The sequence below is a fragment of the Falco punctatus genome (assembly GCF_963210335.1).
Source record: "Falco punctatus genome assembly, chromosome: 9".
NCBI classification, from domain to species: domain Eukaryota; kingdom Metazoa; phylum Chordata; class Aves; order Falconiformes; family Falconidae; genus Falco; species Falco punctatus.
Genome location: NC_137589.1, coordinates 38,358,335 through 38,370,758, shown reverse-complemented (window position 1 = coordinate 38,370,758; position 12,424 = coordinate 38,358,335). Strand labels below are relative to the sequence as shown.

General features: G+C 38.7%; 1 protein-coding gene across 3 annotated transcripts in view; it reads right to left on the bottom strand.

Moving 5' to 3' along the window:
- Positions 1-874: 874 nt before the first annotated feature.
- The window catches only part of INPP5F (inositol polyphosphate-5-phosphatase F), a 45,745-nt gene continuing 34,195 nt past the window's right edge, over positions 875-12,424 (bottom strand). For all 3 annotated transcript variants that reach the window (XM_080401200.1, XM_080401201.1, XM_080401202.1), the window contains exons 13-20: positions 10,511-10,639; positions 8,902-9,019; positions 8,182-8,380; positions 7,123-7,194; positions 6,956-7,029; positions 5,593-5,721; positions 4,769-4,856; positions 875-3,543 (exon numbers count right to left, since the gene is read on the bottom strand). In XM_080401200.1, coding sequence (XP_080257326.1) covers positions 2,409-3,543; positions 4,769-4,856; positions 5,593-5,721; positions 6,956-7,029; positions 7,123-7,194; positions 8,182-8,380; positions 8,902-9,019; positions 10,511-10,639 — 1,944 coding nt within the window. In that variant the 3' untranslated portion in view covers positions 875-2,408. The remainder of the gene's footprint in view (positions 3,544-4,768; positions 4,857-5,592; positions 5,722-6,955; positions 7,030-7,122; positions 7,195-8,181; positions 8,381-8,901; positions 9,020-10,510; positions 10,640-12,424) is intronic.

Here is a 12,424-nt window from a genome sequence, read left to right as displayed (position 1 = left end):
TTCATAAATATTGGATGCAGTTCGTAAGCTGGAAGGACACAATACTTCTTGGATCACCAAGTAAAAAAGCAGTGAACCAACAGAGCAGATCAGGAATTAGTTTCTATGAAGATATACCCCAGACTGGTGCCTAAGCCTCATCTATTTCAAAGAAAAATAAACGAGTGACTTGATAGCTATCACTACCCTTGCCCCACAGGATGTTTTAGACTGTAGAGGTCACTATGGAAGTATTTGTACAGATCAGTTTCTCTTTCTTCTACCAAAACAATGCCAAATATTTGGAATTTCTTCTCCCTCCTGCAGAACCTTTACAATTACCAAGGCACAGGCAGATTTTAAGGAGTCCCCTCATCAGCCTGTCTGTGACTTCTCCCCCCCAACACCAGCATTGTAGCTGGAAAGGAAAAAGGCCTTAAGTCATGTATGTGTTGCTTAAGCAACTGGGGTCCTAGTAACATCTGGAAGTGCCCAGAAGGCGGCTGCAAAGAGGACAGAGCCAGGCTCTCCAGTCATGCCCAGTGACAGGACAAGAGGCCACAGGCACAAACTGAAACACAGGAGGTTCCCTCTGAACATCAGGAAATACTTTTTACTATACAGCAGCTGAACACTAGAAGAGGTTGCCTAGAGGGGTGATGGAGGCTCCAGTGTGGGCTACTCGGAAGCAACCTAGATGTGGTCTAGGACAACCAACTCCACGTGGCCCTGCCTGAGCCGGGGAGTGGACCAGACAGCCTCCAGCAGCCCCTTCCAACCTCAGCCCTCCTGAGGTTTCCAGAAGCAAGCAAGACACAACTCATCCATCTTGAAAACCTAAAACCCCGCAGCCCTGGAGTGCCTTATCCCGTAACATCACAAGCCAAAAACCATCTTCTGATTCCACTTTTTTTTATTAAAATACCTCATGTATATTGCTCACATTAAAATACAGCAGTAGTTGAATTTTAAATATAGCCACAAGTATAGACACTCAAAAAAACCAAACCCACATCACTTTAATAAAACAAATAAATAAGCCAAATTTGTTTATCAAAGTTCCAGCCCATCAGGGTTAGATGATAATCACTTCAGACACACTAGAAGTCATAAGACACTGTACTACCCTACCCATAGGACTATTTTCTCCAAACACCACGTGCAGCCTATCTACAGGACATGGACTAGAACACAGAGGCACTGGGTCTAGAACGGTGGTTATAGTTACAAACCACAGCATAGTAAGATCCTGCTTTACAGTAGCTTTTGGATAATCTATACTAGAATGGCATGGCAAGGCATTTCTGGGAAAGAATAACTTAGATTTAATCTTTTGACACCTACAGATAAGGTTGGGGGTTTTTATCCAATTCCCAGCATGAGTGGATGCTTAGCCTTATCCTGCAAGTATGCAAAGCTGGAGTTGGTAATTAATTTGTTTTATTAGATGCTGACAACTATGCTCTAATGTAACACTGATTTTATGAAACAGGACACTTGCCTTCTGTTTTAGAAATTATTTGGACTTTTGCATCTGGACATTTAGAATATAGTTTTTAAAAAAAATCATAGCACAGAGGGACACAGTGGCTGAAGGTCAGTATCTGACTTGTCTTTACACAAAGGCATAAAAAAAAATTAGAGCAAATTGCCACTGTTTGGGATTTGGAAAAAAAGAAAGTAGGAATAGCTTTATCATGGGCCAGGCAATTAGAGGACATTCTCTCCATTTCCCCTCACCTCAAAACAAGTGAGAAAAAAACCCAGAAACTAAATTTGCACTGCAGAATTGTGGATATTTCAGATTGGAGCTATATGCTTTACCTTTAATGAAAGTGTCCCAGGATGTGTGGAAAGAGGAGGTCATCAAAAAGCAATCTTGACTTCTGGTTAACGTAACTGAATTCAACAAAAACACATCAATTCCCATTGTAGAGGCACAATTCATAGAAAGCCGCATCCAAAACTTCAATGAAAACAAGTAAAAATACTAGTCCAAAAATAAATAAAATGTAATTTACTGGTAAGTTATTTTGCTGGTGTAGTGCAAGGTAAGTAAGGTCACAGGAGTGCAGTATCACCTTTTTCGTATAAATACTTTCTACATAAGTCAGAAGAGCTACAAAATTAGTCTTGAAAAATAACTGTGCAACACATTTAAGATAGACAGCATGCTTATTAAATCCCAGTGTCTAAGCTACCTGTTTAAGTATGATTTACCGTTCTTTTGTCTCAGCTGCCTGAGGGAATTCTGAAGCTTGGTCAGAACCAAATCCATTTGCATCTCTTGCTACCTGTAAACAATTTTACCTATATTATTGATCCCAGTATTCTGTAGCAGTTCATACCACAGTAAGTCCCGATGTCATTTTTTTTTTTAGTATGGTATTAAAAAGCCACAACTAGAAGAACACTTCCTAAATTAGCAACTAGATTTGAATTATTCGTGTCTGGCATTGCGTAAACATTTCTCTCAGTTCTTTTTGTTTGATTTCATTTATAGCTTCTGGTTCTGCAGGGCTCTTCTGGACCTTTGCCACAGCAAAATTAATCCCTTGAGTCAATCCTGCTTGCGTGATGTTAGCAACTTGGACCATGGAACTGCGAATTTTAGCAAAAGGAGATACAGCTCTGCTGCTGCTACTGTCAGCTGGAGAAGGAGTCATGTGGAGTCCCGTCTCCAAGTTACCAGACACCGATCCTGGGCTTTTATAAGGTTTAGTGAAATCTGTCCCACCAACAGCTAAGAGCTGAGGATCTGGCTCAGAAGACTGTACGTCCAACTTGGATGGCCTGGAAGGAATGTCTCTGATAGCTTCAGCCTTGGTTTCTGCCTTCTTAGATGGATTATTGCTGGCTTGATTTATTACGTGATGGGGCTCCTGAGAACCAGCCTCAGCCTCCAAAACATCTGACATCTTACTTTGAGCATCGTGCACAAACCTCTGGCAGTACACATCAATAGGTTTAGCAAATTCCATCTCCACGCTGTCAGCAGAAGGCATGGGTATGTCTTCACAGTCAGACTGGCTAGCCTGAGAGACATGGATCTCCGACGGAACGTGAATGCTGATGTTCATGTCAGTGCTGCTTATAGACTGGGAACGACTGCCCAGCCGCGGAGCTGAGGCAATGATCCCACAGCTAGGCAGCACGTAGTCTGTCTGCCCTATGTTCTCTAGGGAGTCAGTTAGCTGGTTGTCCTCATCGGATTTGGAATTAGTCAGGAAGTCATCAGAGTGGAATGAATCATTATCTGATCCTTCTGTATCAGATTCAGTATGGACTTTAGGATCTACCACTGGATTCTCTAATGTTTCAAGGCTACTATCTGATTTCCAAAGATTCACTTTTAAATTTGGTTTTAAAAAATTGACTTTCACTTCAGGTTTGGTAAAGCTGCCTAACTTCCGAAGATTGCTAATGTTTACATTGGATTTGGTTTGTTTCACCTTTTGATTGAGAGATGAGAACTTGCTCAATAAATAATTTTTGCCTTGGGCCAGGGACCCTCTGTTCCGAGACCGAATGCCAATGATGTCTTCATGAGGTTTACTGCTCCTCCTGGAAGAAGAAAAAAAATCTTTAGTGTACAAGTCAAGGCAGTCTCATTTATAAACACCAAGTATTTACAGTCTTCCAGTCCACGTCCGTAATAGAGATGGACATTTTGGTTACCAGCTGATCCCTTCCTGACATAATTGTACCCATGTAAGCTGATCGAATGCAAATCAGCAAAACCAAAGAGGGCTGATACGGAATGGTAGCCAAGCAAGAGGCAAAGCAAGCTTCTGCAGGCATTTTTAGTTTCAGATGAAATCAGATTTGAATTCTCTGTATTTGTAACCCTGACTTTGTGTATGCTGTACTCGGTAGCCAGATTTAGCAAATACTCAGTCTTCAGCACTGTGAAAAAGAGCAAGATTTTCTTGCTACACTTCCTGCTCAACTGGGAAAAGAAACAGAAGTAGTAGCCCAATCAACAAATGCAGAAGCAAGTTACTGACATACATGCCCTAGCAGTTTTCACTTGACCATTTACCACTGTGCCACACAACACATTTTCTAGTAGTTCATACAGTCTGAATCGGAAAGGGTCCAAAATAATGCAGAGATTACACTTGAACTGGTAAAACATGCTAAGCTTCAGCTAGACATCCTCTCCTTTCTACTCCACAGTCCACACCTCACCAGTATTTGTAGATAAAGGTTACTTCTGTTTAATTTAGGCAACCGATTTAGAGAAAGCTACCTAAGAAAGTCTATTGAGTATTTTTAATTATCAGTTATGCTTCCCCGTGCCCCCTTCTCTTAATGGGCTTGTAAAACAAAGACTTCTGTGCCATTCTGACTAACACTTTGGAGTTTGTAAGTTTAACTTCAGCCATTTCTTCACACAAGACCCGTAACATTATCTGGATCTGTTAACCACTCAGCTGCAGTGGAATCCACACCAGATTGTCACTGGGTTGCCCTCTTACTACGGCAGCAGAGATTAAGTTCAAATAGGAAAAAATTTAATTTGACAAACTAATAAACCAACTGATTTGCAGTATGTTATTACATTTGGTAGTGCATATTGACCATAAGCACACATATAAAATAGTATTCTTGCTTATACTTTTAGGTAAGTACCTGCAGACAATTACTGGAAGCAGCATACAGACAGATTAACTCCTAGCACAGCAGCTAGATACAGACATCACATATGACTGTTAGCATGTACTGTCAGCCACTGACAGGACAGAAAAAGTGGGATACAGAGGGTTCACATCATTTAAGCACTCACCTCTCCAGCTTCTTCTCAATAATGGGCACATCTAATCCCATTGCTTGCTTTGTGATTCTCAGCATTTCTGCAATGCACTGAAGAGTGTCTGAAATGCAAGTAGCAGCCTATCAGACCCTTAAAAAAAACCCTTGAAGTCCCATATTCCAAAATCTACAAAGAAATTAGTCTAATTTTAACGTATGTAAGTCTGTTTGGTTTTGTAGGTTGCCTTTTTTTTCCTTTCACCCTGCAGAATAGCTGCACCCTACAAGTTGCAATTCTGATTTAAAGCTTAAATAATAGTTTCCTTAAGCCTTAAACTCCAGGTGTAAGTGAATCACTGCCATCATACATCATTTGTGTAAGGAAGAGAAGCAATTATTATATATTCTAATACTTGTTAACAGAACTCAGTGCTCCAGGTAAGAAGTGATGTTTTCCCTTATTAGTGCTCATTTAATTTCATTAAACAACAAGCAAGACCATCTCTAGACATTGATTTCATGAAATAAATGAATTATCTTCCACTCTTTAGGAACTAATTTTAAGTTCATTTTATCATGTTTTGGAGCAGTAAAGATCTGAACATGGATACGCCTCAATTCTAGAGAGACATGCTGCTTTAAAGCCATATCAAACTTATTTTACTTTGCATTAAAACAGTAACATTCTAGTGTGCAAACAGGAAGCCACACAGGGGTTTTGTTGGTTCCTCACCCCACGCAACTGACTATATAAGAACTTACTGTTCTTCCAAAGTTATTTAAGAGCAATGGGAAAAGTAAACACTGGTATACTGAATACACTTTTTTATGTATACAACTTCTACATATGAAACAAACCTTTTCCATCTTCTTCTGGGTTGCGTACCACAGCTCTAAGAGTGTGAAAATATCCACTCATTTCTTTGTATTTATAATGCAGCCTCATGCAAGAGAACTTCGGTTTGCCAAAGAGAGTGGGCTCAGGCCCTGGGAAATAAACCAGATTAAAAAGCTTCCTTAACCAAAACCCAAATGAGATGGCACCAAAAACTGTGCCTAAACATAAGTGTTGACAGTCTTTCAGCCTAAAAAGCTTCATGTTTTCTTCAGAGTAGGCTAGACATTGTAAATTATTTTCCCAGTAACTAAACAATCAATTACTTTCAAAAAGCAATCAGACTCACTGTTTATGTCTATTATAATCCATCTGTTTATTACAGATCACCCTTTCAAACAGAAGAGGAAGAACTCTCCACCTGTTACACCCTGTGGTTTAAGGTACGTTCCTGCAAGGTTTAAAGTGAAAGCAAGTATTTTTACCAAGATTTAGACAAAGTACTTCAACTCTCCAATGCCCCGCATCATATCTGTATCATTAAATAAGAGTGTTGGGTTTTATAAGGCATTTGGTCTTATATTCTGTCCATCAGAATATATTATGCATCTCCACCATACACAAGTGGGAGAGACCTTTCCACCGAACTCTTAGAAATTGCACAGACACAGTAGAAGTTACAGTAAGGAGACTGTGAAATCACTATGCGTTGTGTAATGGAGGATTAAACTATTGGAGAGCGCGCACACTGAGGGCCACAAAAATTTCCCTTCTCTCCAACTGGAACACCTTTTTCATCTGTAAAATTAAGGCTGTAATATCTTCAGCACTTTCAGTGGAAAATGCTGGATTTATCCTGCAGATCTTACATTCTTTAGTCAACAAATAAGTTGAAATAACATAACAAGGTTATTTCATAATAGCATGTTTCTTAACAGACCTTGAGAAAGAAGTTTTAAAAAGTTACAAAACAGATTTAAAGTACAATTCAGAACCAGCTGCTGTATTTTCAAAGAAAAAATGCATAAATCTGTGATTCATCATAAACATTGATCAATTTGTTATTGACATTTGATAAATAATGCAATTTATTTTGATGAATCCATGGGGGGGTTTTAAGCCTGAAAGAAGGAAAATTTTAGAACCGTACCAGTGATCAAAGTTGCTATTTCAAGCAGTAGCAAGAGACAGGTATATGAGAGACCAGACTCAACTCTGGCATCCATTATCAGCAAGAAAAAGCACATTTCTGGCTATGGTGGGCTGCACAGGACATACGCAACACACTGAGGCTTGCTGTTTCAATATATTTGTAGGATGCTTTGATAAGCGCTCAAGCTATTGTTAAAAGCATTCAAGAAAGATATATGGTGACTACATTCTTACCTATTTCTATTTTTTCCAGAGCTTCAAGACTTAACCTTTGGTACTGATTCACCTTGTCGATTTCATCGTCATAACTACAAAAGAATCAAAATTTAATGCTTCCTAGTAATCTGAAATAAAGCTACTTAGAATTAAACCACACATAGTAAGAGAAAGTGGTAACTTACTAGGCCACGTAGTAGGCACAATTAGAGAGCAACAGCAGAACATCCACGTCCTTATGAGTGGCATCAATGAGACTAAGGAAGAGAAAGAAGAATTAATACAGGGGAGAAGGTTTTATCTGCACAGCTCTAACCCATCCCCAAGGTATTTTAGGAGCCCTCTTAACACTGAAGGCACATTACAGTATGTCATCACCCATGATGCTGCTACTTTTTCACAGCCACTGAAAAACCCAGTTAGGCGAGACACTTCACAAGCCAAAATGTGATGTGTCATTAGGCTTACCATAAAGTAAGTGGATCCACATAAGCAACACTCTCTCTCAAACCTGGAGTCTCCTAACAGCTCAAATAGGTCAGCAGCAGGTCAAAAAATAAATAGGAAACCCACAAGCTATTAAAAATGCTAAATGGAAAAATGTCTCCGACTCAATTGAGGTGATGAATCTGTGCTTTGAGTAACTATCATAACATCCTGCTTTGCTATTTTTAAGTGCTGAAGTTCAACGTTCAGTAGATCTAACCACTTTTTCTTTTACAAGTTCGTGAACTTTGAACTTGACAAGGAGATTTATCAGTGAAGTTCGCTTATGCTCACTACTTTTCATGAAGAGAAATCTAGGCTTTGCTACTACTGACTCATTACACAAGAATCTAACCCGATAGAGATGGCTTTGAAGTCAAGTTATACTTTCCCTACAAAGCAATAAGGAACAACAGCTTCTCAAACAGCACCTTCTAGAACTAAGGGCAGCTGGAAGTGCTTGTCAGGGTGCCAGCCACATTTTGGCAATATTAACTGAATGCACGCCTTTCCAGATGGTATTGCAAAGGTGACTCCAGCATGCACCACTCTTATGGCACTCCGGGAAAAGCGCACGTTTAGAGAACCTTTGCTTTTACAGTTAGAAGTATTCAACCCCTTCAAGGACTCTTGTCGCTGTACAAAACTCTCCACTTGTATTCTGTTAACACATCAGCTATCAAAATCATTTAACAACAGTAGTGATTAACAGATGTGTTATAGTAGCAGCTGATCAATCATGATTTTATTCAACAAACCTTGGATCACAGTCAATAAGGGCCCATCCTCCATGGAATTTTTCATCATCTGGTAAGAGCAGTTTCATGTAGCTCTGCAACAGCTGGCTGATCAGTTCCTGATGGCTCCTGATGTTCTCCTTGTGCAGGGCTTCATGCTCTTTCTCTTTTGTAAATATGGAGTAAAGATCCTCTGTTACAGGGATACCCTGCATCAAATCTAAATAAAACCCACAAAACACCAAACAAGAAACCAACAGTTAGAAGTGATATACAGCAATAGTCCGATTACTTTGTAAATGTCTTCCAGATGTTTCATATATGGACTCTTGAAAAACAGTTATTCTTTCTGAACAGTGTTGTGCAAAACTGAAAACTCAGTAGGTATAGTACTATTTTCTCCTAGTGAAAAGCAAGAGTTAACTCACCATTTTAAAACACATTTGCTACATAAATTTAACTTTGTCTAAGAGAGATGTCACAAAACAGTTAATGCTAAAATGAAGTTAGGAGCAAATTCTACAGGGAGTTATACTGCAGGTAATCTCTTTGAATTCAGTGTTGTTTCATCTCCAAATGGAGAATGACCATTTCATATGGCATCCACTACATTGACATGAACATTATATACATACTCAAGGTGCTTCTAAGCTTCGGGGGGGGGGGGGGGGGGGGGAATAAATAAAATCAGTCAGAAAGATGAAGATTTTAATAAACTTTTCTATTCTTTTCTATTCTTACCTATGACTGCTTGCCTATAAGCGTCCCTGAAACGATTCAAGTAGTATCTGTTGGCAGAGTTAACTCCATCCTTCATTACTCCCGCCAGCTTTCTTTCACCAGTCCTTGTGAAGTCACCCTGTTACACAGAACATGCAAATCATGCACATATGCAACTTTGCAGTCTCAGCTCAAAAGTTTTGGCGTTCTGAAATTCAGAACTGAATAGATGGCAACTCAGAAATTACGTTCAAGTAATTGTTTCATATAGAAGCTGGATTTTCAAAGAGCATCTACTTCTCATGGCATTGTTTGACTGTGCAGAGAACCTTGTGGTTTTGACAGACTTGTTTCTATATGAATTCCTGATGGAAAACATTAATCTGGACATACATGCCAGCTAACATTAAAGCAGAACTTTCAAGACATCAATCACTGATGCTTGTACACCTCAAAAAATCCCCTCATTTTTTGGATGTTAATGTAAAAGGAACACTACTGGAACAATGGCGAAGACTGCAGCTTACTGAGAAGTGGTTTTCATATTCTCTGCTTCTGCTACCAAAACAAGAACAACATAGTGAATGAAAATAGTACATAGCTTCCCAAGCTCAGAAACAAAAGGAAGTTTCTAGGCCACAGAAGGCTTAGAATTTGAATAAAAGCAGTTTTCATAGTTATATTTCACTAGAGGATTCTGTTTTCAGAGACTGTCAGAACATTGGCACAGAGCACTCTTAAAAGCCATGCCAACTACTATGAAGAATATTTCAAGTGTGTTTCACTTTCAAGTTAAGAGAGTGATTGCCATCCAACTGAAGTTTAATCCATGAACCTCAACAGCGAGTAGAGAAATCTTCAAGCAGAACAGCTGAAAATTTAGATGTATAAGTGAGCCTGTGCTTCAGATTTAAAGTTAAAACATTCACTATCAATACAAGTATGTCAGATATTTTATTATTATTTTTTAAAAATATTAATGTAATAGGCTAATCTAAGTTCAGCAGAGAGATTTGAAAAAAGATTAAAATGTTCAGCATTTTCATTGTAAAGGTTTTTCCAATGCCAAATACCAGGAATACTAAAAATTGTCTCACCAGTGATTATATACACACAGAAAGTAGCTCAAGTTCTGTAACTTTTCAAAGCAGCAGGAGTAAGGAGTTTCATGACTGATGTCTGACCTTGGTAGACAGACTGCATTACAACTAATTAAGAGTCTTTACAAAATTAACTAAATATCACCCTGCTACCTACATAATGTGATCTTCAGTCCTTCAGAGTATCTTTTGGAAGTACTGTAACTGCTTAGAGTACTATAACCATGCTTAAATTTACACAGAAGTAATGCTTGATACAGATCTTAAACCCTTCGCTCAGCCACACTTTCTATCTAGATGCAAAACTAACAGAATTAAGTTAAAATACAGCCAGCACTGCCACAGGACACCGGAACACTCAAGACAAGTGTGATACAAAATATTCTTCTGTTAAAAGGCCTGGTACGTCTTCAGGACAAAAACATGCAGAATATTTGGGTAACTTACATATACAGGAGTTCTCCATTGGACATCAAACCTGAAACATAAAATACTGCTCATCACCAGATCAGATAACGCTCTACCTTTACCTTTAAGGCTGCTGTGCCCGCGTACTGCCGGCTTATGGCATCTCCGTTGTTCGCCCATATTATCTGGTAGATTCTATTGCATTTTACTGGCAAAGGCTGTTCTGGTGGCATCACACCCAGTTTTTTCAGCTGGAATTTGACATACACATTAACATAAGGGTCAAGGTAAAAATTATTCTCAGTATCAGAGCTTGATAAAGAAAATAGGAACACTTGCCAAGCATTTAATTAAGTTTCATATGATCTGAAAGAGGAACCCATTCTGATATTTTGTCAGTTTAAATTGTTAGCAATGAATCATTGATTTGTTAAACATCACATCACTGGATGCAGCAGTAATACATTAATTATGGATGTAGGAGCCAATCTTCACAAAAAATTAGCTACAGGAAAACCAATTACCTAAAGTATTGGATGTGTTTCCATTCTCTATAGAGAAATATCAAGAGAACAGACATCACAAAACTTTAACAGGGATAAACAAGTTAGTATCTTTCATTGCAAAGGCATTTGTGATGTCATAATTCCGAAAATAAAAAAATGGAATCTCTTACTAGTTACAAGAAAAGCACACCAGATACTTAATCTTTTGTTTCTAGACAGAAGTGCCATCTTCAAACTTTCTCCTCTGACAAAATAAAACCTTAAAACAATTTCATGTGTTGTGTTTATTATTAATGCTTGTACATTTTGGACAGTTACTGTTTAACACCGATACTGAAAGTAAGATATCTTACTCTTCAGAACAAGTTGTACTTGAAGTTTTCCCAAGATAAGGCTCGGTTACAATACAAACTTTATCAATTTAGTTGGTATGTAAAACCACTAAAGCAGCTCATACATAACACTGCAGTGCAGTCACTAAATGTTAGGCCAACTGCAGAGATAATTTAGACTAAATCACAGGCAAACCTCAACTTACTACCAATAAAAAAAATGCGCAAGCACTCTTTGCAATTTAGATGAAAACTGATACAAGTCTGTGCATTGACTTTGAAAGCTCTATCAAGTTTCCAGCTGAAAGAAGTTCCATTGTTCCAAGGAAGTGCAAAGGTAAGGTACATGTAACTCCGACTTCCAATTTATGTCATGTACCTTGCAATGCTTAGGGCACTTCTCAGTTATGGATTGATTCCAAAGTACTTCAGCTATAGTATGAGAATGATCTAGCACACCACAGGCTAGTACTATAGCAATGACTACTCAAGTCCTCTTCACAAAAGTGTAACTCTTGATTTTGAGAGGTTACCCTTGAACTCAGAGTTAATATATCTGGAAATCCTGTTTTAAAATAACAGCTGTGGGATTCCTGGTCTCACACCTCATCCCCAATACTCTTATAGTATGTCAGGAGTTCATAAAAGCAGGTGACAAACAGGAACTGCCAGATACAACCCTTAGAGCCATTCACTCTTCATCCTAATGAAGGACCCACACCATCCTTCATTCTAAACATAGTCAGGTTTGCTCGTTTTGGGCTGGGCTGTAGCTGAAGCTTCAAAGTTTCAGTGACAGTACTATTAAGTATTCACAGGAGAAGACTATCATCACTGAGCTTCTACATCAAAAAGCAAATGGGGGTCAGGGCAAAGAGGAGAAAGACTAAAGGAAGGTCTCTCAGTCTGCTTGGAAATTCCTTCTCTATACAGGGAAAACTATTCCAGAGCGTAGTAGTCACAGCCATCTGGGATACTTACATCGTGATTTAATTATGCCTCTCACACTGAGGAGACAACTAACCTACCTACCCCACTGCACCACAGAATTTCACCTCAAAGTGGCTAAAACAGCATCCAACTTCTAGTTAGAATTTAGTCCTTTAACATCTCATTCGGGGGAGGGATTTGGGGACTGGGATGTATTTTTAAGCTTTGTATTAATGCGTAACTTAAAATTACTAAATCAAAACAAGAG